The sequence below is a fragment of the Cucurbitaria berberidis genome (genome assembly GCF_010015615.1).
Source record: "Cucurbitaria berberidis CBS 394.84 unplaced genomic scaffold K460scaffold_3, whole genome shotgun sequence".
In the NCBI taxonomy this organism is placed as follows: Eukaryota; Fungi; Ascomycota; class Dothideomycetes; order Pleosporales; family Cucurbitariaceae; genus Cucurbitaria; species Cucurbitaria berberidis.
This window is the reverse complement of record NW_024468937.1, coordinates 2048729-2071939: the sequence shown is the minus strand read 5'-3', so window position 1 is coordinate 2071939 and position 23211 is coordinate 2048729. Positions and strand designations below refer to the sequence as shown.

Below are 23211 nucleotides of genomic sequence, written 5' to 3'. Positions count from 1 at the left end.
ACATGTCCAGTCTCGTTGGCAAGGAAGGAATGTGTGGAGGATTGCAGCGGGCGGGCATCGGGTTAATTAAGCTCTCTCCACACTGACCCCGCGAGACTAACGTCCTGTCCGGCTGATTAGCCCACTTGGAAGGGCTTCCTTTTCCATCACACAAACAACGTTCTATATGGAAGGAATCTAGCGACCTGAATGCCGAACGGCGGCAATGAATCGGATGCGCTACCAGAGTCGGTACTTTACTTCATGTGCACCGTGGTTGCTACATGACGTCGCGCATCGCCCAAACCAGCTCAACACGTTGGATTCGACCAGCCGTGCCCAAAGGGTCGACTCTTTCTCCTTCGTTTTCTTTTGTACCTGAGAAACAGCGATTTGGAATTGCACTGCCGTTCTGAGCGAGACTACGGTCAGCACCCAGTCCCGGTTTTCTGAACCAGCGCATCATTGCATCGACTAAAAAGCAACTCGATGCGGCATGCCTCCCCTACTAGGTTTCTCGGACAACCCTTTTGGGACCCATACCGACTTCAAGACTGCCAGTCTCGCTCTGCTTCGTGCCCTGAAGCCCTACCAATCCCGGGGTGGCGCACGCATAAAGCTGCCTTTGGCGACAGGAACACACTTTGATGATGTCGCGGCACAACTTGAAGGCTTTGCACGTCCACTGTGGGCCGTTGGCACGCTCATGCACTCGAATATTGTCACTACAGAGCAGTACAACGATCTGATTGAGCCATATGTCAGAGGCTTAGCGAATGGTACCGATCCAACTCATCCTGAGTACTGGGGCCCGGTTGTATTACGAGATCAGAGGATGGTTGAGATGGAGATCATTTCTTTCGCACTCTTGTCTGCGCCAGATACTATGTTCCATTCTCAGACCCAAGACGCGAAGAACAACATTACAGAATGGCTGAAGACGATCAATGGTAAAGACTTTCCAGTCACGAATTGGCTCTGGTTCCGTGTTATGACGAATTTGGCGCTCATCAAAACGTGCGGCATTCCCCAGAACGAGGTACTCGAAGCTATGAAGAGTGACCTAGATCTCATGGAGCAATTCTATCTTGACAAGGGATGGGCCGCGGATGGAATTTGGAGTGACCAGGGCCGACAAGCAGATTACTACTCCGGAAGCTTCGCGATACAGTTCTCCCAGCTGATCTACGTGAAGATGGCGCGAGATCTTGATCCGGAGCGGTGTGAGAGGTTCCGGAAGAGGGCTGTAGATTTCGCTTCTTCATTCTGGCGATACTTCGACACTAACGGTGAGTGCACGTTGAATCACAGAGTTTCAACCACTTGTTAACGTTTTCTAGGCGCAGCAATACCATTTGGGCGCAGTCTCACGTATCGCTTTGCATTTGCAGGGTTTTGGTCCGCCGTCGCATTTGCAGAAATCGAACTTCCACACCAATTAAATGACCCAGGAATCATAAAGGGTATTCTACTGCGTCATTTTCGCTGGTGGAGTAACAAGCATGATATTTTCAATAGCGATGGCATCCTCACTATTGGCTTCACATATCCGAACATGTACATGAGCGAGGACTACAACAGTCCTCAGTCGCCATATTGGGCTATGAAGTCTTTTCTTGCTTTGGCACTGCCAGAGATACATCCGTTCTGGACAACGGAAGAGAAAACTCTTCCAAAATCATTGGACCAAATAGTCTCAGTGCAGCCGCCCATGCACATAATATGCAACGAACCAAACCACCATTTCCTTCTCTCCATGGGACAGTTCTGTCCCTGGCCCCTTAAAGCTACGGAAGCCAAGTACGGTAAATTCGCATACTCTTCGCACTTCGGCTTCAGTGTCCCAACCGGACCGCTAATCCAGCAAACGGCGCCAGACAACACGCTCGCTCTCAGCAAGGATGGCGGCGATACATGGCGTGTTCCATGGAAGGTTGCTGGAGATTGTTTAAAACTTGGCAATATAGAGCTCTTCTATAGCGACGATAATTCTGAGATTCTGCCAACTCTGTCAAGTAAATGGAAGCCCTGGGCCGATGCCGATATCGAAGTATTTACATGTTTGGTTGCACCTTCTAAACGCTGGCCGGATTGGTATTTACGCTGGCACAGGATTACAAACAATGAACCAAACGACATCAAAATACATGCTGTTCAAGGAGGCTTCGCAATTCATGGTCGGGGACACACAGCTGGTGAAGTCCTACCAGCCTATTCAGATATGGACAGCTTAGTTAGTAGCGACGCCAGGCAACATCGTGGCTTTTCCGAAGGCACACTCCAAACCGAAGACGGTATTCTGATATGTTCCGATGCCGGCGCAAGCGGCATTCGCTCCATTGCCATGACTCCCGCTCTCCACAATAACGACCATCTGAAAGTAAACATGCAACCTGAATTGTTGAAGCCAGATGCGAATACGAATCTAATATGGCAAAGAACACTTATACCAACCATCAAGCTAGAGACGCATCCCTCGTCACGAACCACCATGTTCGGATCTGCTGTGTTTGCTCTGAGCAGGACGGAGGATCGAAAAGAGCGATATGCCGGGTTAGACATCGCGAAGTTGTGGAACAATGTCCCTGCTGTTTGTCGATCAAAAGAGGCATGAACGATGAGCTAGGAAATATCTATATCACAATCCGCCAGGCGGTAAGTAGGTCTTTATTTCGAGATGATCCTCATTCAATACAGGTCAGAAACCTATCAGATGAACTTATGGAAACGAGACAGGGCTCTGAGTATTGTACAAGCGGAGTCGTATTGAATTGTCTACTCGGACCAAACGCTGTTCATAAGCCCTCTTGCTCCATTCGCATAACTCTCTATAACAAACCCATTCTCAACAACTTGTTGCCAAACTCAAGAAGATAATAATCTGCGTATACCAGCCCATGATCCTTATACTTCATATGCGCATGCTCATTCCAATTCGTTGTGCTGTTTCGGAGCAAGCCCTCGAACCCACTCTCTTTGACCCTGATTTCACCAACTCCGTGTACATCATTAACGGGATTTCCGTTCACCAGTGCTTTCGCCAATACATCAAAAGACGCTAAATCCCGGTCATACGACATGTCCAGCGTTTCAGACATGATCAGCAGCGCGGTTTCGAGAAAATTGGTCGATGAGGAGAGATGGGCTGCAATGTCCGTGGGAAGCGATTGGAGCGACTGGTGAATAATAAGCAGCCCATTTGCCGCAATGACACCTGCTGAAACATCTCTCAGTGGATCTATCGAATTCTCTTGGGGCGCATCAAAATCCCACAGCGGAACCATGTGGTAAGGCCACCTCCCCTCACCCTCTCTACACCTCCTTAAAAAGTATTCTGAGCACTTGATCGACGTATCTAAATATTTGATATCTTTCGTCCAGCTGAAAGTCTGCGCAAAACCCATGATTGCCCACGACTGGCCTCTACTCCATGTGGAGTTGTCTTTCCAGCCTTGATTTGTCATTTTCGCTTGTGGTAGGCCGGATCTGGGATCAAAATTGACAAGGTGGTAGGAGGAGAAGTCTGGGCGAAGAATCTCATGAATGATTGAGTCGGCGTGTTGTGTTGCTATATCGATCAGGCTTTGGTCGTTCTGAGTGTAACCGACGTAGTAGAGGAGGTCAAGATCTGTATCTCGTCAATCTCGGCCCTGGTTACCCAAAATGCAAGGTTTATAGTTAATCTTACTGCACATGCTGTCAATAATGACTAAGAAATTAGTGTTCATGTCCGTTATCGAGTACCGGTCATTTATTGCAACATCCCAGCTCCGTATTGCCTTAACTCTGTCGTCGTATCTTGACGCAAGCGCATACGCAGCGTTCATAACTGATTGTAGGCTCTCTTTATTTCCGGTCAGCTCCCAGTCTTTCTGAAGAGCTGGTTGTACGATGAAGCCCATGTCATGCGTATCTGTTCGGCTAGACATCTCATTGATCGCAACGCCCCAATGCCGTCCAAGTTTCAGCAAGTGGTCTTGAAAATCTGGCCTGACTTGATCCGGAATATTGATGGCCTGAGGGTATAGCATGGCACGCTCTAGGAGTGCGTATATACATCCTGGGAAGAAGCCGCACGTCCAGAAGTCGGCTTCGCGCTCTTCGTATCGCTTTGAGCCGAGTCCCTCTTGGGGAACCGTGTGTGGGTAAAATGGTAATGGCGCCTGTGAGTATCAATATTGGACAAGAACAGGGAGATATGTATGCTCTACCTGCTGCTTCAAGCCCCGCTGTGCTACCTGGAATATTTTTGCAGCAACATTTTCGGAGTATACATTGCTGAGATCCACACCCTTGACTCTGAGAATTGGGTCCAAAATCAGCTTATGTTCTCAGTAGTGATGGAACGTCCTACCTCGCAGACCTAGCATATTTCTTAACATCGGATCTGGCGTCTCCCATGTTCGACTCGCAGACAAGTGTACAAGTATGGTATGGGCCGATCGCTGAAGCTGCACATTTACTGTGACTGTCTTCATTAGTTACTCAACTACTAAATCGTGCGATATCGTGACTGGCTTTGCAAGAATGCTAAGTGGCGGAACAAAGTGACAGCGGAATCGTACCTCGTGTCCAGGAATATGTCTAGCAACTTGGACAAGTGCTCATGCTGCAAGTCGGGGCGCATTATCAATTACGGGGCATTTCATAACGAGCATGGGATGCTGACCGCGGGATCGACATTGCTCCGCTGCCCGTTGCCTGTCGCCCGCCCGTTTACCCCTCAGAAAACATTCCCTTTCGTCCAGAGAAATGTATTACTTTTTTCTATCGGTTTGAAATCGGGTCTTGTTGATCGCCTTCCTAGAGCGGCTTTTGTCCCTGGTAATGCTGCATGCGCACGTCACCAAAGCGCTCGATGCCTTCCATCCACGGTTACGATCTCTTGGCTCGAACGTGTTCTCCGCAATTTCCCCGCGTGGTTGACCGACAGATGGGGTACAAGCAGCACAGACCTTAAGAGCTAGACACGGACAGTATATGGCCGTTAATATATGGGCATTTTTTGACAGTAATGAACAGGGTATAAAGCGAGCCGACAGTTCAGACTTTTGGCTGTAGCTTAAGCGGCTGTTTGGGAAGATTTTGCGCTTTGGATCACACAATATGTATTGCAACATATTCGCTTTAGGGTTTCTCTTGAGCTCTTTTGCTTTTGCGGCCCCATCATCATCCTCTATTTCAAAGCGGACGGCCTCTGGGCTCCCTTTATCGACAAAAGGGCGCGATATCATCGATGCAAATGGCGAGGTATTCCATTTCATGTCCACCAATTGGCCAGGCCATCAGGAAATAATGATCCCGGAAGGTCTCCAACACTCCTCGATCAAGGATATCGTAGCTTGGTTCCCAAAATTTGGCCTCAATTCCGTCAGGTTGACCTTTGCCATCGAGATGATTGACGACATATATAGCAACAACCCAAATCAAACCTTGGAGAAGAGCGTCATCAATGCACTAGGCCAAACGAACGGTACCAGGGTGCTTGGCCAAATTTTGAAGAAAAACCCGCAGTTTAATAAGAATACGACAAGACTACAGGTCTGGGACGCTGTTGGGAGGGAGCTATCCAAGCAAGGAGTGATTATTCACTTGGACAATCATGTCAGTAAGGCGTTCTGGTGCTGCGGTGATGACGACGGGAACGGTTGGTTTGGTGAGAAGTATTTCGATGTGGAGAAATGGAAGCGCGGATTAGCGTTCTTCACTAAGCATGTAAGTGGCCATTGCTAACATTCAGGAATCCCAATGCTGACAAGACACAGGCGAAAAACAACTGGCCAACTTTCTCTTCAGTGGGATTACGCAACGAGTTGCGGGGCGCGAAAGTTTCCGAGCCAGTAGACTGGTATACGTGGTATGTCCACATGACTTCCGCTGCAGACGCAGTCCATAAGGCGGCTCCCGATGCCTTGCTATTCTTCTCTGGATTGTCGTACGATACTTATATTGATCCAATTCCACTCGGTAAGGCCTTGAACGGCACTTCTGGTACGCCGACTGCTGGGAAGACTGCCAGATTCGTGCCCAGCAACTTTAGCTGGGAGAACAAAATCGTGCTCGAGATCCACAAGTACGACTTCGAAGCTACTCAGGATAATTGCACAACATTCAAGTCAAAGTGGTACCAGAAAGGCTTCCAGGCTGTGAATCCGAATGACCCAGCTACTCAGTACACCTTCCCAATGGTGATTTCCGAATGGGGCTTCATTCAAAACGGTACGTACTGGAATCAGACGACGTACGCGAGCTGTTTGATCGAGATGGTGAAGGAGTATCAGGTTAGCTGGCAGCATTGGGAGCTCTCTGGCAGCTTCTACCTCCAAACTCGACCTAATAGGACGCCAGAGACTATTCAAGGGCTTGAGGAGGCTTGGGGCTTGCTAAACTATAACTGGAACGGCATCCGGTCACCAATCACCCTTGATAATAGCTTATACAAGATGATCGACGCTCTAAAGTGAAGGTGTTTAGCGAATGTCTCGGGAGCGAAAGAGTTGTAAATTAAACGAATGTACCGTACCTACTTGTGTAAATTTTGTAAATACATCATACCGAAAGTGAAGTCAAGCCTGCGTTCGGATGCGGCCTGGATGTGCTACTGAATGCCACTCAAAGTACCATCACAGAACCAGCGATAGCTCAACAGGTAACACTGAGCTGTGGGCGCTTTTGATATCTGATTTCGCTATCAATTGCAGGCTGACTACTGTGATAGTTTCAAGATACTTTGTAAGACATTATTAGCAGGGCAGGATAGCTACAATTTTCATCCCAACTTCAACAATACGAACTGATGTCCAGTTCGAGCGAAAGTATACGAGTCTTGGCTGCCCCTGTTGTAAGATTATGAAAATTGAGGTCACCGGACGATGCGTAGTGCCTACCGACCGCCTACCCGGTTTATCAAGGTGCGCCTCGGTACAACGATGTTCAGCAAGCTATTCCACAACTATGAACCAGTTGCGTCTAGATCCAATGCGACCGAAGCTCCCTCGGGCAACGGGGCATTATCTCCCGTGGCATTCCTTCGCCGCGAAATTGCCCCCAGATTTTCATCCCCGCACTCCACCAGCCCAAAGCGGAAATGGCCCGCTGCCCGTGCATGGACTACGCTGTAGGCCACCAGCCTTGAACTTGAGCGACGAGTGGGCTACATATTGAACTATCTAGTGTTAATCAATTTTCGTTTTTCAAAACCCAGAGTCCCCTTCTTGACTTCTCGCTCCAGCGCATTGGGTGCTTTGTAAGAGGCAAGCCACCATGGCCAGTACACAGCCAAAAGATGAGACGGCTGGCGTCGAAGCTAGGACGGGTGAATTCGACACTAATGTGATCGCACCTGCGGAGGCCCCGAAGCGTTCACCGTGGAAGGCATGGATGTACCTCTGGGAATGGTATCCCAAGCACTACCCTGAAGAGGAAAGGAAGCTGTTGAGAAAGATGGATGCGTGCTTGCTCACATTTTGCTCCTTTATGTGTGAGTACTTCTTAGAGTCTCAGTCAGTTGTTGCTATACTGACAACGACAGTCTTCCTCAAATGGCTCGATTCGTCCAATGTCAAGAATGCCTATGTCAGCGGTATGAAGGAGGAGCTCAACCTTTACGGCAACGAATACTCGCTCTTCGACACTTTTTACAACGTCGGGTATCTCGTCTTCCAGGTCCCCTCTCTACTTCTTCTGTCCCGGCCCAAGATTGCAAGGTGGTACTTGCCGACAATGGAGGTTTTGTGGTCCATTGTCACGTTTACCCAAAGTCAAATGCGAAGCCGGAACGACATTTATGGTACTCGGTTCTTGCTCGGCCTGCTTGAAACCCCAGTTGCTTCTGGCACAACCTATGTGCTCGGCTCATGGTACAGGCCTGAAGAGGTGTTCAAGCGCACGGGCGTGTGGTTTGTGTCGAACAACATTGCTGTGATGTTTGGCGGATATCTGCAAGCCGCTGCCTATAAAAATCTCAATGGGTACGCGAACATCTCGACACATACAAGAAGTATGCTAACCGGTTGGTAGCGTGCACGGGATGGCAGGTTGGAGATGGCTGTTCATCATTGGTAAGTCTTGTGTACAAACTACATGGAGTACATGAACTGATAGCATACCTTGTATCTCGTAGATGGCATCATTTCTCTTCCGATCGCCCTTGCTGGCTACTTCATCTTCCCAGGTCTACCGAGCAGCAAGAAACCCTGGTGGCTGACACCCAAAGAGCATGAGCTTGCCAGGACACGGATGGTCAGCGCAGGCGTCGCACCTAGCAAAGAGTTGAGCTGGAGGGTTATCAAGCGCACCTTCACCCGATGGGAGTTCTACATGGGTGTCCTCTGCTACACTTTGTGAGTCTTGTATCGCGAGGCCTTTTCAGCTGCCCTACTCACATACTCACAGCTTCTTATCTTCGTCATATCCTCACGGTCAAATGGCTATCTGGCTTAAGGATCTGGCCAAGAAGTTCCCTGGGGCTTACACCGTCCCGCAAATTAACACTATCCCCACAGGTGCGCAAGGTGTATCGGTGTTTGCCGCGTTACTAGCTACATCGCTGTGTATGGTCTACCCACTGTGGTCGATCTTCTCGATCGTGCAGACCATTTATATCATCGCAAACATATCCCTCTTGATCTGGAACATTCCGAAGGGATATCACTGTAAGCCTACGAATTGAGCCACAGTTCTCTGCTGGTTGCTAATACTATGTCAGTCGCATGCTACTATCTTCTCGGTGTCTCGGCAGCCGTGACGCCAATCCTCATGCCGTTTATCAACATGGCGCTCCGCGATGACGCAGAAGCACGAGCGGTCACGGTCGGCGCTATGCTGACTGCGGGCTGGGCAGTGTTCTCCTTCTACCCAATCACCGTCTTCCCAATTGTCGAAGGTCCCAAATGGACCAAAGGCTATACGGTGAACATCTGCTTCATCTTTGGCTGTTGGAGCTCTTTCATGGTCATGCAGTATTTGTATAAGAGGAGCGAGAAGAAGAGAGAACAGCGGGTTATACGGGAGGCGACCAAGGACGAGGAGGATGCGATGAATATCGATACAAAGGATGCTAGTGCTGTCGAGTATGCCGAGGTGCGGAAGTGAAGTATTGAAAGGGCACTATTTGGATGGGGCTTTTGCCAGGGTTGGTATGTGAATTCAAACTTGGCGGAATGGCTTCTCGTGCTCCAATGTCGCCCTTGGCTACCTGTTTGTTCCGGAAAGTAATAGCAAAGAAGTCTGGGTTCGAGTTGAGGCGGGTGCCCCGCCGAACCGCTTGTCCATGGCCAGATTGGGCAGCAGCACCCCTCGCAACTCCAGTACCCTGCATGTCCAACATCGTGAGATTTGATGCAGGGCAGCCAAGACAAGTGCTGCCGAGGAGGGCGTAGTACAAACGTGGCGGGCTTCGGGTTCGGTGGCAACTGTTCGCCTGCTCTTTGTGCCAACTTTGGTCTCGGGGCGACATGGTGGGGGACGAAAGAGATAACACCCAAGGGGAGCCGTGTCCCGCGGAACTCACGATGCTCCCAAGCCAAGGCGGAGGAATGACAAGAGGTATGCGCCTCTGCTCAGGTTGCGTCATGCCACTTTTCGTGACACGTATGATTGTGAGCCCGTGAGTGAGGCTTACCTGCTTCGCTGCTCATTTGCGCAATTCCCCAACTACTCCTCCCATTTTCCATAACATCTTCGTCTGTAGGTCGCAATCGGACCATGACCACAATGGCTTCCATACGCTCAACCATGATGCTGCATCGCTTCGCACGCCAGTCTCCAACCGCGATGCGACTCCTTCCCCGCACAACCCCTCTTCAGCGGCGAAACTTCGCATCTCACCAAGACGCGACACACGCACAGGTTCCATCATATGAGAAGGCGGAAAATGGTCGAGGGAAGAGATTCAGCCAGTTCGACCTTGGTGGCAAAGTCTTTGTAGTCACAGGTGCAGCACGCCGTCCTCCTCACTCGCTTAGAGCAGACGCATCAAGTTGATGAGGGAAGATTAACGTGTACATAGGGGGCGGACGTGGACTAGGTCTCTGCATGGCCGAAGGGCTTGTGGAAGCGGGCGGCATGGTCCATTGCCTCGATCGATTGCCCGAGCCGAACGAGGCTTTCGCAGAAGCTAAAGCACGCGTACAGAATGAGTGCGGCGGTGGCCTGGCATACCACCAAGTCGATGTTACGCACAACGACGAGCTAGAAAAGTGCATTGCCAACATTGCAGCCGAGAAGCAAAGATTGGACGGCTTGATTGCTGGTACGTGAACTGTTCCAGTAGAAAGCGAGCACCTAGGGCTGATGCGCCGTCCCCGCAGCGGCTGGGATCCAGCAAGTGACGTCTGCTCTTGATTTCAAGAAGGAAGATATTATGAAGTTGATAGAGGTAAACTACATAGGCGTATTTCTCTCTGCGCGTGCCTGCGCCCGTCAAATGTACAAATACAAGGTCCAGGGCTCGATATGTTTGATCGCCTCGATGAGCGGAACGATTGCAAACCGTGGTTTCATCTCGCCAGTATACAACTCGTCCAAAGCTGCCGTCGTTCAACTGGGGCGTAATCTGGCCATGGAATGGGGTAGAGAGAATCCAGACGGTTCAGGCGGCATTCGAGTCAACACGCTAAGCCCTGGACATATCGTAACGCCCATGGTGGAAGAGAACTTTAGGAGGGGCGAGGCTAACCGAGAGGAATGGGAGAACAACAGCATGCTTGGGAGACTAAGCACCCCGGACGAGTATAAGGCCGCAGGGCTGTTTCTGCTGAGTCGGGCGAGTAGCTACATGACTGGCCATGACATGAAGATTGATGGCGGCACCACGGCGTGGTGAGATGTTGGGCTTCTTTTCGTAATACCCATGGACAAATGTACCTTAGCGACATTACTGACGTTCGTTTGATCCAACGACTTATGATACAGTGGACCTCTGCTGTTTCTCTTATCCTGCTGTTCTCGGTCGGGGTTTCTGGTTGTTTGCCGCGTTTAGATCACGTTCGTTGGGTGTTAATGTACCCATCAAACTCGAGTCTTGAACAAGCACCCAAAACTGTGATATAGATGAAGCCAACCTAAGGGTGAATGTGAGCGATGCTCCTGCTATCTCATAGCCAGGGTCCACCTGCGCCTTCCCCAATCAACCCTAGCCTCAAATCGGAACATCTGTCCTTCCACCCCTGCCGCGACAACTGTGTACATTTGGCAAAACACCACGCGATCTTGAGCCCGCAAGCTCTTCAAGACAACCATGGAACGGTTATCACGACTCCTCGGCTGCCTGCTGCTGGCAATCCTTCCCTTCGCTGCGGCCCTCAAATTCGATCTCCACCCTGTCTCAGCACACGACGCAGCCAAGTACGAGCGATGCGTGCGAAACTTCGTCGCGAAGGATCAGTTGGTGGTTGTGACGGCAATCCTAGATGGGTATAGGGGAGATGGGCAAAGGGTGGATATGCATGTACGTCTTCACCAATACTACAACACGCTCAATTGTCCATTCGCGAATTAGAGCTAGTACTAGGGGTGCCCGTGGATCCAGTTGCTGATATGCATGGTGATAGATTCGCGACGCAATGGGCAATGACTACCACCGCCCCAAAGACGTCGTCGGCGAAAACCGCTACGCCTTCACCTCACACGCTGACTCGGCCTTCGACGTCTGTTTCGAAAACATCTACACCTCCACACCCTCCTCGTCTATCAACCCGCGCCACGTTGAGCTCGACATCGATATTGGAGCCGACGCTAAAGACTGGAATGCCATCCAGGCCGGCGAGAAGCTGAAACCGGTTGAGGCTGAATTGCGGAGGATTGAGGAGGTAGTTGGCGAGATTGTTACGGAGATGGATTATCTGAGGACAAGGGAGCAGAAACTGAGGGATACGAATGAGAGTACGAATGAGCGAGTCAAGTGGTTTGCGCTCGGCACCATGGGAATGTTGGTTGGCTTGGGAGCGTGGCAGGTTGTTTACTTGAGGGCCTATTTTAGGAGCAAGCATCTCATCTAGATGGGACAGGAATTTCGATGGGGATTATCAGAGGGATCGCGGTTCGAGAGAACGAGGAAGAAAAATCCAGAGAGTGATCACCGTTACGGTGGCTGGAACACATCGGGGTTTCCTAAGCTTGTGTACGAACACGAAGAGTGAAGCGTTATTGACTACTTCCCTCTTGTTATGGCAGTCAGACGGGCGTTGGTATAACGTATTGCGGTTGAATTATATCCCACAGTCTTCATGGTCGTAGGCTATATCCACCTCAACGTCTGAGCTACATGGCAATAACTATGCTTACACGGTAATGAGATCGCACAACCGCCTATTAATTCCACCGTGCTCCATAAATCAGGCGAATTCCATCAACATATTAAGTATTATTATCTTGGTGTGAGCAGCAGGTAACGCGATCCAATGGCCCCATGCCATGAAAGAAATAAACTGCGGGTTTTACTGGGCCAGCGACCTCTTATTCGTGCAGCTGTTCAGGCTGTCTTCTGCTGGAAGATATACTCCTCTAGTTCCTCAATCTCCCTCGCTACGCTTTCCACGTCCTCCGTACCCAATATCCCGCGCTCGGTGACGTAGACATCAACGAAATTGGCAGGCACCCACTCAAACCATTCGCCGAAGACATCTACGTTTGCCTTTCCCGCAAGCTGATTCCTTGTAGCCGGTGCCCAAGCTGATGTAAGCTCGCTCGAAGGGTGGTGCTCGATAGCTCCGGTATCGTAGCCTGGAGGAGAGATCTTTTCAACGTCGCTGAGTACCACGACGGCGACGTTCTTATTGAGCTGCTTTGCACAGATGGCAGCAGCTAGGGATCCGATCTTGTTGCTAACGTCACCGGTAGAAGAGATACGATCCGCGCCTAGAAGAACAATATCGATGTCGTAGGAGGCAGTGCCGACGGCGCAATCGGGTACAATCTGGATGGAAAGACGATCTGTATCGCATGCGGAGGCGTAGATTTGTGCAGCCATATCTGCGCCTTCGCAGCGAGGGCGACACTCCAAAACAGTGAGATGAACAGCTACATCTGGGAGTGAAGAGAGTGCATAAAGAATTGCAGCGCGAATTGTGCTGGAGTTGCTGAGTGTGAGAATGCGGACTGGTGCTCGAGTATGAATCCGCTGAGGGGTATCAGCCCGAACAATCTGGTCAAAGGTCAGAGAGTGCGGCAGTACCTCTCTACAGTGCTTGTGCAGCCACTGCGTAAAAGCCTCTCCCAGCCGTCCACTCAACTCACTCCTCTCCCTCAAGATCTCGTCAAATGTACCGCCAGCGATGCGCGCTAGTCCCGAGGTGCTTTGGCTTCCCTTTTCTTGCTCTTCATTCCACATCCTCGCAATTGTCTCCAGCGCCCTGAGGAGACACGAGGAGGTCGCAGCGTTCATACTTGCTCTCGCATAGCTAAGATGTTTCGCTGCATGCACCATCATGGCCCAAAACTCACCCCAGCTGGTTGCCATGCATGCTGCAATGTCAGTGACGTGAGCGAGATGACGCAGTGAAGAGTCGGCGAGTTGACGGGCTTCCGAGGAGAAGTCACTTCGCAGTTCACACACAGCACTCTCGACGGCAGATTCGTAGGCGTCGGTCTCTTCCTGTGGGAGAGGCTCATTCGGTGGTAGCTCTGGCAACGGGGTAGGAGCTGGAGCAGATCTGATCTTGACATCAGCTTTATGATCGGAATCTTGGTTGCGCGACGCAAATGACACCCTTGGCACTCCCCGTTTGGCTGAGCGTGGTGAAGCAAACAAGTAGGTATTTCTCATACGCTCTAGAGGATTAAGAAGCCACATGCGAAAGCAGGTAAAGAAAGTCTAAAAGATCAGGACACAGAGTGTGACGAAGATAGAGCAAGAAACTGAGCGACAGCGCAATAAAATAGCAGACAATGCAAGCACACACCTTTCTTCGACGTCGTTTTCCTCGTGATGGGACTCTAGTATAAACTCTGACTGAGACTCAGGCTGAGAAGATGATATCGACTCCCTCGACATCAGCGAACCCTGTTTTTTCTTTCTCTTGAAAGGCGAGAAACTCTTCATCGAAATAGAGCTAGCGTACGTCCCAGACGATGAAGAGCCAGTCCTACTAGCAAATTGAGAGCTATTTGCATCGCCGCGAGGGGTGTTGTCCTTAGGCCGTCGCCGATAGGCTTCTGCCATGGCGATCTCGAACATGTCGTGGGGGGTGGGGGTGGATGGCAAGGAGGGGCAAGATGAAGTGGAGCGGGCAGGAGTCGAGCGCGACGCGAGTGAAAGATGTGTGGAGCAGGAAACTAGGTAGAAAGGTTTTCATGATGAAAAATGGCTCAAGTACAATAGAAACACAATGGCCAGTGCGTGGAAATTGCCACGGTGAAGCTCGCTTTGAAATGGTGAAAGTGAAGGCGACGTAAATGGAGGTAGGAGACAGCGCTTACTTGCCCATATCTCAACTACTCTATCAAAGATGAAAGAGAGGTAGAATTAGGGCATATTAAGGTGTGTCTTGTGATCGGAGCTTCAGAATATGGAGTTTAGCAGCTGCGACGCCAGGGAGAGGCCACTCCAGGCAATGAACCTATCGCAGAGTGTTGCACCCCACATCGTTACAAACTCTATCCCATGATGTTATCGAGCCTTGTAGCGGGGGAATGTTAGAGGGAGTGAGGTATGCACGTTACAGCCCTTTGCAGGTGTCTCGAACATTGCGATATTAGCCCGACTATTCTGCATGAGGATTACCGGTAGTCTATCTGGCCTAGTGGACCTACGTACCTAGGTACCAGGCTACAACCATGCCTACTTATGTCATCAAGGTAGTGTAGGCGCTCTCTGCCATCAGGAGCTCGATCGCACACAATGTTTCTTTTCTTAAGATAGCATCCATACTCGAACCAAGCTAATTAGTAAGATTGTCTACACCTAGTGCGGAGCTTTTCCGCTTCATATATCAGCAGCCTCGGACTTACGACCTGCTAACCCGAGGAGCTTATTGAGCACAATTCTTCGACCAGATCGACCTAAAAGCGTGCAGATATCCTCGACACTGGATATCCCGTATCGAACAACTCTCTATTCTCTCCCATGGCACGCGCAAAACATCACCCACCACCTCAGCCTAAGGCTCTAGAACCTTTGCCGCCAAACACACAAGCTATCCTCCGCTCAGGCGTTGAAGCAGTTGCATATCATATCCCGGTTGTGCCACCTTCTCCTACCGATTCTCTTCTGAAGACTACCATTGCGCTTCCTCGCCGCTCAAGTTGGACATCTGGGCTGCATTTCCATACTGGGCACACTGAACACCTTCGCTTGATTAAGGGTTCTATCTTTGTTTATCTGGACGGCGACCTGAGGATCATTAGCGCGAAGGCGGGTGGAGAAGTATCGTCCAAAACGGGAGAGATATTAAAGAGTGGTTTAGAGATTATAGTCGACAAATATGTGCGGCACGACTGGGGCCGCGCAGATGAGTATTTGTACTCGAGATGGTCTGGTAGGGGGCTTCACGGGAACATCTTGTATGCAGAAGACAGTTATGAAGAAGTCGTCGTCGAGGAATGGACCGACCCTGCGGACATGACTAAGCCACTCTTTTTTTGGAATCTGAACGCCGTCATTACTGCACCTCAAAATAAACCGCTGTCGGCGAGTCAAAATCTTATTAAATTAGCCCTCGGTAGCTGGTGGATTCCTTTCCAACTCTCCATCATCTTTTGGGATCTGGATAATTGGCCTATTCTACTGGACCTCAGGCTTTTGGCGTCGCCATATCTGGGAGAGAAGGTGGGGACTTGCTTTGAACGTCTATCAGAATACCTCATGACTTTTGTCGTTCTATTTGCTGCAAAGGAGTTGGGCAGATTCACGGGCATACAGTCAGTATCAAAAGAGCGAACACCAAAAGATCTCTGGCATGTCTACAAGAAAAGCTAGTTGTAGCCGGCTACAATGTCCAATCATCTCAACACGATACGACTACAATTAGGACTTACAATTTGCCAAGCTCCTTGAGGCGTACTATTCGATTAATCCTACGTTCGGGTGCGTCTATGTATTGGCTGTGGATCGCACACTTATGTACAAGCTTATATCGAATGTTAGTTAACCTCGGTTCTGTCTGTGAGGTTGGTTTTCCTTAAAAGGAAAAACAAATCCGCTCCTGAATCGACCGGTTCCAAGATTGTGAAAGTTACCTGGTCTTAGGCTCAGGGCAGGGGAGTTTCCCCACAGCCGATCATACTCGTTTTGGCACGGACCGCATCGAAGTTGGCTAGCTTTGCCCCATGGGGCCGGGCAGCGGGATATTTACATCGTACAATGTGAACGCTCGCTCAACCCAGGCTAGCTCCAGTATAGTTTGAGAACAGCACGAATATTGACTTCACACGAGAGGGGTTCGTGAAGAACACGAATTTGTAACATCTTACAGAAAACGCAAAGGGCAGCCTTTGGAGAACACCACAAGGCGCTAGCCACGACTAAATGCCATTCAAAGCGGTGGCTACCCGGGGTATTCGTGGAAAATAGGTTCGCTTCTGAAGGATCCCCTGTACCGGACTGCTGGGTTAGCAACCCCTCATAGCCAAGTCCGCACGATGCTGGAGAAGTTGCCTTGGCGTGATTCTGCCGTGATCTTCATTAATAGCTTCTTAAGCTTCGCTATCAAACTTAAATACTTACATTGGGGCATGCCCCCCTTCGAGGGTGGCCGTAGTTTGAAGCCTTGGTCGTCTAGCTTGGGCATATCCTGCTACCTTCGGAGAAAGAAACGAAACTTAACCCATCACTATGGCCCCGATAGTCACGGAAGCCGGCGACGGCATCATCGAGCGCCTCATCGCCAACGATAATGTCCGTTGGTGGAACAAGCCCAACCTACGCCGCCTTTACCTCCTGCTCGTACCCTTCTGTCTCTTCATCGAGTCCACTTCTGGATTCGATTCTTCTATGGTCAACGGAATGCAGGCACTCAAGTATTGGAAGGAATACTTCAACCATCCCAAGGGCGGTCAACTTGGTTTGCTCGTCGCATGCTACAACTTGGGAGCTATTACGAGCATTCCTTTTGTGGCGATCGTGTCTGATCACCTTGGGAGACGCAAGAGCATCGTCTTCGGTTCGATAATCATGTGTATTGGGGCTATCATGCAAGGCCTTTCGCAAAACTGTAAGCGTGACTTCATCTCTATATTCCACAAGAAATACTAACACATCCATCCAGTGGCCATGTTTATTTTCTCTAGAATATTTCTTGGCCATGGTATCGTCTACGCTATCATATCTGGCGCTGCTCTCCTCGGTGAACTCGGCCACCCCAAAGAGCGCGCTTTCCTAGGTTCCATGTTCAATGCCTTCTTCGGTGTAGGTTCCGTCCTCGGCGCCGGCATCGTGATACGCACCCTGCTCATCCCCAATGACTGGAGCTGGCGTCTCCCGTCTATACTCCAAGCCCTACCTTCCATTATTCAGATTGCCTTTGCCTTTACAGTCCCCGAGAGTCCGCGTTGGCTGGTATCCAAAGACCGCAGCGAGGAGGCACTCGAGATCCTGATCAAGTACCATGCCGAAGGCGATGCCTCTCAGGAACTACCGCACGTCGAACTCGCCGAGATCCGCAAAGCGCTGGAGATAGAAAACGAGTCGCGAGCACGAGGCTGGGCAGAGCTCTTCCAAACCAAAGGCATGCGGCACCGCTCACTTGTGGCCGCCGCACTCGGTCTGTTTGTGCAGTTCAGCGGCAACAACCTCCTTAGCCAGTACCTCGTGCCAATTCTTACCAAAATTGGGATCACCGACTCCCACACACAGGTGCGATATAATCTCGGCACGGAAGCTTGGGGGTTCGTGATTGCCCTAGCGATGGCTGCTGTTACGCCCCGGTTTCCGCGACGGAGAATGTACTTGCTGTGTGCATCGTGCTTGGTGTGTGTATACACTGGCTGGACGATCGCGCAGGCTCGGAATCGCATCACCGGCTCGAAAGGATCGGGCTACGCAGTGCTAGTCATGATCTTCCTGTATAAACCAGCGTACTGTATCGGTTACAACGCTCTGACCTACGTCTATATGGTCGAAATCTTCCCGTATTACGTCCGCACAAAGGGACTGTCGTGGTTTCAACTATTCAATCGCTCGGCTGTCATGTTTGGTTCGTTTGTCAATCCTATCGGCCTTGAGAATCTAGACTGGAAATACCTTCTTGTGTACGTGGCGTGGTTGTGTTTTGAGGTTATCTTCATCTACTTTTTCTTCCCGGAGACCTATGGCAAGACACTGGAGGAGCTTAGTTTCTTGTTTGAATCGGAAAAGGCGAACCGCGAGGTGCTCGCTGCTAGTGCGGCGAAGTTGGTTCAGGATCCTAACGTTACAGAAGTCCACGAGGCGCCAGAGAAGAAGGCTTAAGTCTTTGAATGTGGAATGAGATGCGGGTACATTGATAACTTCAAGAATCTTGACGAGTCTTAATTGGGAAATACAAGATTATTGATTGAAGTGTATTCATGATACGGGGAGACGTTGTGTGGCACATAGTTCTAGCTCGCCCACACTTCAATACCGGCAGAGCCCTAAAACCCAGATAATAAAGATCCTGAAATTATCGTTTTACAAGACTGCTGTTTTCTAAACAAATTGGATCATAACATTAACTATCAACACCAAGCAAAAGCATGGAAACCCAGAGACTACTGGAATTAGATGGCACGCGAGTAGTACATTTGTGTAGCGTGTGTGGGAGATTTGAGAATCGGTGATTGTGGGGGATGGAATCAAGTCTGGGGTATTTTGAAATGTTTTGGAATTGGTTCCTATGTATGCGTTTTGTTAATAGCATCGTAAACAGCAATGCGACTCATTCTCTCGTGTCATGAATAGGTATCATTTGCTTTTTAGACCGTGAGTTTTCCGTCTTGTAGAAACCTAAGCCGCCCTTAGATGGAAAAGATAACGCGCCGACGCCCAAGATCCGAATCAGTAACAAGACAAGACATATCTACACATTGCCCTCTTCCGCACGAACATCCTTTCGTCCTTCAGTTATTTCTAGTCAAAGCTGCGTTTACTTGATGTTCTCGGGGCGGAGAGAGCGGACAGCCTTGCCAGCGCGCCAGATCTCGAGGTCATCAATCTCCTTGAGCTCCTGGTTGTACTTCTCGCGGTAGTCCGGCTGCGAGTTGTACTCAAGCGAGCGCTTTGTCTCGCTGCCGTTCTCAACGGAGGTATACAAGTCATCGAAGACGGGCTTGAGAGCATCCTTGAAGCGTTTGCTCCAGTCGATAGCACCACGGCGGGCGGTTGTCGAGCAGGCAGCGTACATGTAGTCCATGCCGTTGGCACCGATCAGAGGGTACAGCGACTGGGTAGCCTCCTCGACGGTCTCGTTGAAAGCCTCAGACGGGCTGTGGCCGCGCTCACGGAGCACCTCGTACTGGGCAAGGAACATGCCGTGGATACCGCCCATAAGGCAGCCACGCTCGCCGTACAAGTCAGAGTACACCTCCTTTTGGAACGTGGTCTCGTAGAGGTATCCAGAGCCGACGGCGACACCGAGGGCTACAGCCTTCTCCTTGGCCTTGCCGGTGACGTCCTGGAAGACGGCGACGGAGGAGTTGATGCCGCGACCCTCACGGAAGAGGGTGCGGACGGTGCGGCCGGAGCCCTTGGGGGCGACGAGGATGACATCGATATCCGTGGGGACTTCGACCTTGGTGAGGTCCTTGAAGACGGGAGAAAAGCCGTGGGAGAAGTAAAGAGTCTATCATAGTCAGTCGGCCTGTTGCACATGTCTGTTATAAAAAAAAGTGTGCGCTTACCTTGCCCTTGGTGAGCTGGGGCTTGATAGCGGGCCAAGTCTCCGACTGGGCAGCATCGGAGAGAAGGTTCATGACAATAGTCGACTTGCCAATGGCCTCATCGATATCGAAGAGGTTCTTGCCGGGGACCCAGCCATCCTGCTCGGCCTCCTTCCACGAGGCACCGTTCTTCCGTACACCGACAATGACGTTTAGGCCGTTGTCGCGCAGGTTGAGACCTTGGCCGTGGCCCTGGGAGCCGTAGCCGATGAGGGCGAGGGTGTCGTCCTTGAAGTATTCCTAGCTCGGCTGTTAGCCAGTGCTCTCATTGAGGCTGGATTTGATGCCATTGAGGCGTGGGTTGACTCACAAGAAGCTTCTCCCTTGGCCAGTCAGCACGCTCTGCGTACTGTTATTAGCTATTGCTTAATCAACAAGTCGGCGACTTGCAACTTACCGTAGACGGTCTCCTTGGTACCAGCGAAGTCAATCGTCTTGATACCGCGGGTCTGCTGGAACTGAGAGGTAACAGCCGCCTTGGGAGCAGCTGCGGTACCAGCGCGGAGAGCAGAGACAAAGGTGCGCTTCTGGGCAGGAGCAGCAACCAATTGGCGAGCAGTTTGGCGCAGAGCGCGAGCAGCAGGTCGTGAAGCCATTATGAAAGTATGAAGGGGTATCGTGATGTCAAAAAAAGGGCTTGTGGAGGGGATGACGGGCTTTTTAAGCTTGGTTCCCTTTGCTCTGGCGTGGAATCGATTTTCGAAGAGCACGGAGCTTCTCCAGTAAAGTTGCCTCTCCGAAGCCGGCCCGCTCGCATCACCGACCAATAGACTGCATGCCTTTGGCAGCTACCATGGCTAGCAGGGGTGCGGCAATCGTCTCGGGGAGGAATTTGCGTCTCCGAGGCCATCCACAGTCATACGTGATGGGTAAATAGTCAATGCGAAGACGTGTCTGTTATGCCGACGCAATCTTCTAGGGCAAACATCGCATGCATACGAGTATAGTCTATTCTTTCGAAATGAATACGGTCTGACAATGGCCGCACACGCCGAGTGCTTCCCCCGTCGATGCTCATTCATGTTGACGGAGAGACTTGAACATGGTCATAAAATTGTAATGCTAGACGCCGCGCTTCATGCACACCAGGTCCTATATGCACGCTGATAGTATAAAATCCGAATCGTGGTATCCATCTACCCTCCACCGTCTGCTCCCTGACTTGACCATACATGTGTGTGTATATTTGGGTTCGTTGTAGACTCTACTGCTAAAGATCAATCCGGGTTGTGTCTACACCATAGCATAGCCGCTCGTGTATGCCTTGTCACTTCAAGAGTGCTTATTTGAGCACGCGGTCGAAACTCTGTCCCTTCACGGTACCACCACCAAGCGATGCCCGCACATTGCGCTTGAAACCCTCGCGGTTCGCCTTGAGGTCCTCGGCCGCCTCTTTGTTCAGCGGATCCGACGCGTTCGGTTCTAAGAAAAGAAACTAAATCCTGTCAGCTGTCCTCCTGTCCTCCTCTGCTCTGCGTGCCACGTACCTGCAGTCCAACCACCACCGCATTCAAATTCAGCACCGGCTTCCAGTCCTCTCTTAGAATGTTCAGACACACATTGCCCTCTAGATCAATGTTCGGATGGTAGATCTTCTGTTTGCACTTGACTTTCGGCGGATCGTGGGGAAAGTTCTGGTTGATCTTGAAGTCGAACTCGAAGCGGCCGCCCTTGTACATGCCCTCGTCGGGGTCAATAGTGAGCTTGAAGTTGAGGATATCGTCTGGGTTTGCAAAGTGCGTCTTCATGGTGGTACCGAGGGATAGCTCTTCGAGATCTAGAATAGGGTGTTAGTAACATACGCAGAAGGGCTCTAAACCGAATAGACGTGTATGGTACCTTTCTGTGCGCGAAGCTGTGCTGGCGTCACCTTCTTCTTCTTGCTTGTGGCAGCGAGCGCAGCCTCATCTTGTTGCTGCTGTTTTTTCTGAAGTGGACATCAGCATGCCGCTTTGCCCAACCCTCGCCGCAAAAGGCGCTTATTGTGTAGAGACATACCATAGACCATATTTTCATCATCTTGGCGGTATTGTACGAGTGAATCCGGATTTCTAGGTCGTGCGGTCGTGATCGCGTGTGGTTGTGAAAGGCAGTTACGTGCTAGCTAAACCGTGGGGCAAGCGGCGAGGGTTCAGGTTGGCAGCGGTGGTGGGGGTGTTGTAAAGTTGAGAGGGTGTAGAGAACAGAGGGAGGTGAGGAGCGAAGCCCCAAGAAGAACAAACGCCAAAGAGAAGAAGATACCGAGAAGCGTGTATACGAAAGTGAAGAATACGAGGACAGGCTGCCACTATCGTCGAGCAACCATGGCGATGATGAACGTGGGGTGATACCGAGGTTTCACCGTAGCGCCACGACAGCGCCCGGCCTTCAGAGGTCTTAGTCATCAATTACAAACACTCGAGAACGGTCTTGTCTGAGCGGAAAGTGATGCTGGCCAGAGACGGTTGTCTGGAATAATTTGTCGCTGTAATTGCTATGAAACCAAACATCATAGCAGCTAAAAGAAGTCACCTTGAGCAATAGAAGCCTGGAGCTCATTGTCTGTCCCGAACCACAATGGCCACACGAGATGCACTCAAGTTTGCCACCTCGCAGAGCGATCAGATAGATCCATATCTTCCTTCGCCGTCTCCCCATCTCTCCAAACCATTCGTCACTCTCACGTTTGCCACGTCTCTTGACAGCCAATTATCTCTCGCTCCCGGCGTGCAGACAGCTCTCTCGGGTCCGGAATCCAAGGCCATGACACACTACCTCCGCTCCAAGCACGATGCGATCTTAATTGGTGTCGGGACTGCAGTGGCCGACAACCCATCCTTGAATTGTCGAATAGAGGGTGTTGGCGGATATGGAGGTCCAGGACTAGTGGCCCAGCCGAGACCTGTGGTTGTGGATCCAAAAGGACGCTGGGACTTTGATGCCGAGAGTAAAGTGATGAAATTGGCAAAGGAAGGCAAAGGAAAAGCACCATGGTTGGTCACTGGGGCGTCAATCAGCCAAGAGAAGCGGGATCTTTTGGAGAGGGCAGGGGGCAAAGTTCTCGAGTTTCTCTCCTCATCGAATCAGCCGTCTTTATTGACTTCATCCATTTCTTGGTCAGCGATGCTGGACGTCCTCGCTGATCAAGGGGTCAAGAGCGTCATGATCGAAGGCGGGGGCGTGGTTATCAACGACTTGCTTTCTTCGGCGAATTTCAAGCTCATCGACTCAGTTGTTGTCACACTCGCGCCGACTTGGCTGGGTAAAGGCGGGGTGCAAGTCTGTCCAAACGAGCGCATAGAAGATGGAAGGCGCCTCCCCGTTGGTAGGCTGAAAGATGTCAAGTGGATACCGTTGGGGGAGGATGTGGTTCTTTGTGGACACCCGAATATGGAACCATAATTGAGGCTTTCGATGCTT

The 23211-nt window shown here is 50.7% G+C and overlaps 13 protein-coding genes across 13 annotated transcripts; 9 read left to right on the top strand and 4 right to left on the bottom strand.

Annotated features, from left to right (window-relative positions):
* The first annotated feature begins 170 nt into the window (after window positions 1-170).
* On the top strand, window positions 171-2818 carry K460DRAFT_311442 (uncharacterized protein). The gene is made up of 2 exons (XM_040930188.1): window positions 171-1268; window positions 1320-2818. Exons 1-2 carry the CDS (start codon window positions 476-478, stop codon window positions 2591-2593), a joined length of 2067 nt encoding a protein of 688 aa, XP_040787822.1. The 5' UTR covers window positions 171-475; the 3' UTR covers window positions 2594-2818.
* On the bottom strand, window positions 2808-4380 carry K460DRAFT_376715 (glycoside hydrolase family 88 protein; the record flags this gene model as incomplete). Its single annotated transcript, XM_040934910.1, has 4 exons — window positions 2808-3607; window positions 3668-4142; window positions 4191-4278; window positions 4334-4380. The coding sequence occupies 4 exons, from the start codon at window positions 4378-4380 to the stop codon at window positions 2808-2810; spliced, it is 1410 nt and encodes a 469-aa protein (XP_040787821.1).
* Window positions 4381-5085: 705 nt separating this feature from the next.
* K460DRAFT_355095 (glycoside hydrolase family 5 protein) lies at window positions 5086-6443 on the top strand (the record flags this gene model as incomplete). Its single annotated transcript, XM_040931855.1, has 2 exons — window positions 5086-5694; window positions 5745-6443. 2 exons carry the CDS (start codon window positions 5086-5088, stop codon window positions 6441-6443), a joined length of 1308 nt encoding a protein of 435 aa, XP_040787820.1.
* A 799-nt stretch (window positions 6444-7242) lies between these two features.
* On the top strand, window positions 7243-9150 carry K460DRAFT_385822 (MFS general substrate transporter; the record flags this gene model as incomplete). Its single annotated transcript, XM_040935557.1, has 6 exons — window positions 7243-7459; window positions 7511-7949; window positions 7999-8039; window positions 8102-8321; window positions 8374-8633; window positions 8687-9150. 6 exons carry the CDS (start codon window positions 7243-7245, stop codon window positions 9070-9072), a joined length of 1563 nt encoding a protein of 520 aa, XP_040787819.1. The 3' UTR covers window positions 9073-9150.
* A 372-nt stretch (window positions 9151-9522) lies between these two features.
* K460DRAFT_366134 (uncharacterized protein) lies at window positions 9523-10042 on the top strand. The gene has a single exon (XM_040933307.1). The coding sequence runs from the start codon at window positions 9694-9696 to the stop codon at window positions 9961-9963; it is 270 nt and encodes an 89-aa protein (XP_040787818.1). The 5' UTR covers window positions 9523-9693; the 3' UTR covers window positions 9964-10042.
* Window positions 9974-11023, top strand: K460DRAFT_366131 (NAD(P)-binding protein). The gene has a single exon (XM_040933306.1). The coding sequence runs from the start codon at window positions 10343-10345 to the stop codon at window positions 10802-10804; it is 462 nt and encodes a 153-aa protein (XP_040787817.1). The 5' UTR covers window positions 9974-10342; the 3' UTR covers window positions 10805-11023.
* A 195-nt stretch (window positions 11024-11218) lies between these two features.
* Window positions 11219-11978, top strand: K460DRAFT_355092 (endoplasmic reticulum vesicle protein 25 precursor; the record flags this gene model as incomplete). The annotated part of the gene is made up of 2 exons (XM_040931854.1): window positions 11219-11428; window positions 11532-11978. 2 exons carry the CDS (start codon window positions 11219-11221, stop codon window positions 11976-11978), a joined length of 657 nt encoding a protein of 218 aa, XP_040787816.1.
* Window positions 11979-12451: 473 nt separating this feature from the next.
* K460DRAFT_405518 (nagb/rpia/CoA transferase-like protein) lies at window positions 12452-14140 on the bottom strand (the record flags this gene model as incomplete). The annotated part of the gene is made up of 2 exons (XM_040936860.1): window positions 12452-13631; window positions 13881-14140. 2 exons carry the CDS (start codon window positions 14138-14140, stop codon window positions 12452-12454), a joined length of 1440 nt encoding a protein of 479 aa, XP_040787815.1.
* Window positions 14141-15043: 903 nt separating this feature from the next.
* Window positions 15044-15895, top strand: K460DRAFT_355090 (uncharacterized protein; the record flags this gene model as incomplete). The annotated part of the gene is made up of 1 exon (XM_040931853.1): window positions 15044-15895. The coding sequence occupies one exon, from the start codon at window positions 15044-15046 to the stop codon at window positions 15893-15895; it is 852 nt and encodes a 283-aa protein (XP_040787814.1).
* A 980-nt stretch (window positions 15896-16875) lies between these two features.
* K460DRAFT_366128 (hexose transporter-like protein) lies at window positions 16876-18609 on the top strand. The gene is made up of 2 exons (XM_040933305.1): window positions 16876-17129; window positions 17184-18609. The coding sequence occupies exons 1-2, from the start codon at window positions 16910-16912 to the stop codon at window positions 18362-18364; spliced, it is 1401 nt and encodes a 466-aa protein (XP_040787813.1). The 5' UTR covers window positions 16876-16909; the 3' UTR covers window positions 18365-18609.
* Window positions 18610-18691: 82 nt separating this feature from the next.
* On the bottom strand, window positions 18692-20499 carry K460DRAFT_416537 (ketol-acid reductoisomerase). Its single transcript, XM_040937812.1, has 4 exons — window positions 20210-20499; window positions 20123-20154; window positions 19774-20052; window positions 18692-19715 (listed from the first exon to the last, which is right to left on the bottom strand). The coding sequence occupies exons 1-4, from the start codon at window positions 20406-20408 to the stop codon at window positions 19020-19022; spliced, it is 1206 nt and encodes a 401-aa protein (XP_040787812.1). The 5' UTR covers window positions 20409-20499; the 3' UTR covers window positions 18692-19019.
* A 280-nt stretch (window positions 20500-20779) lies between these two features.
* On the bottom strand, window positions 20780-22014 carry K460DRAFT_366126 (uncharacterized protein). The gene is made up of 4 exons (XM_040933304.1): window positions 21811-22014; window positions 21652-21739; window positions 21300-21589; window positions 20780-21247 (listed from the first exon to the last, which is right to left on the bottom strand). The coding sequence occupies exons 1-4, from the start codon at window positions 21829-21831 to the stop codon at window positions 21095-21097; spliced, it is 552 nt and encodes a 183-aa protein (XP_040787811.1). The 5' UTR covers window positions 21832-22014; the 3' UTR covers window positions 20780-21094.
* Window positions 22015-22368: 354 nt separating this feature from the next.
* Window positions 22369-23193, top strand: K460DRAFT_405513 (5-amino-6-uracil reductase-like protein; the record flags this gene model as incomplete). The annotated part of the gene is made up of 1 exon (XM_040936859.1): window positions 22369-23193. One exon carries the CDS (start codon window positions 22369-22371, stop codon window positions 23191-23193), a length of 825 nt encoding a protein of 274 aa, XP_040787810.1.
* Between the last annotated feature and the right edge of the window lie 18 nt (window positions 23194-23211).

Excerpts from the sequence above, each read along its gene's own strand:
- K460DRAFT_366134 (XM_040933307.1), top strand. The coding sequence starts at position 9,694 with ATGGCTTCCATACGCTCAACCATGATGCTGCATCGCTTCGCACGCCAG.
- K460DRAFT_366126 (XM_040933304.1), bottom strand. The coding sequence starts at position 21,831 with ATGATGAAAATATGGTCTATG. Across the intron at positions 21,740-21,810 it reads TGATGAAAATATGGTCTATG|AAAAAACAGCAGCAACAAGA; the intron begins GTATGTCTCTAC and ends TGTCCACTTCAG. Across the intron at positions 21,248-21,299 it reads CGGTGGTGGTTGGACTGCAG|TTTCTTTTCTTAGAACCGAA; the intron begins GTACGTGGCACG and ends GACAGGATTTAG.
- K460DRAFT_366131 (XM_040933306.1), top strand. The coding sequence starts at position 10,343 with ATGAAGTTGATAGAGGTAAACTACATAGGCGTATTTCTCTCTGCGCGT.
- K460DRAFT_311442 (XM_040930188.1), top strand. The coding sequence starts at position 476 with ATGCCTCCCCTACTAGGTTTCTCGGACAACCCTTTTGGGACCCATACC. Across the intron at positions 1,269-1,319 it reads GCGATACTTCGACACTAACG|GCGCAGCAATACCATTTGGG; the intron begins GTGAGTGCACGT and ends AACGTTTTCTAG.
- K460DRAFT_366128 (XM_040933305.1), top strand. The coding sequence starts at position 16,910 with ATGGTCAACGGAATGCAGGCACTCAAGTATTGGAAGGAATACTTCAAC. Across the intron at positions 17,130-17,183 it reads GCAAGGCCTTTCGCAAAACT|TGGCCATGTTTATTTTCTCT; the intron begins GTAAGCGTGACT and ends ACATCCATCCAG.
- K460DRAFT_416537 (XM_040937812.1), bottom strand. The coding sequence starts at position 20,408 with ATGGCTTCACGACCTGCTGCTCGCGCTCTGCGCCAAACTGCTCGCCAA. Across the intron at positions 20,155-20,209 it reads TACCAAGGAGACCGTCTACG|AGCGTGCTGACTGGCCAAGG; the intron begins GTAAGTTGCAAG and ends AACAGTACGCAG. Across the intron at positions 20,053-20,122 it reads GGCCAAGGGAGAAGCTTCTT|GAATACTTCAAGGACGACAC; the intron begins GTGAGTCAACCC and ends CAGCCGAGCTAG.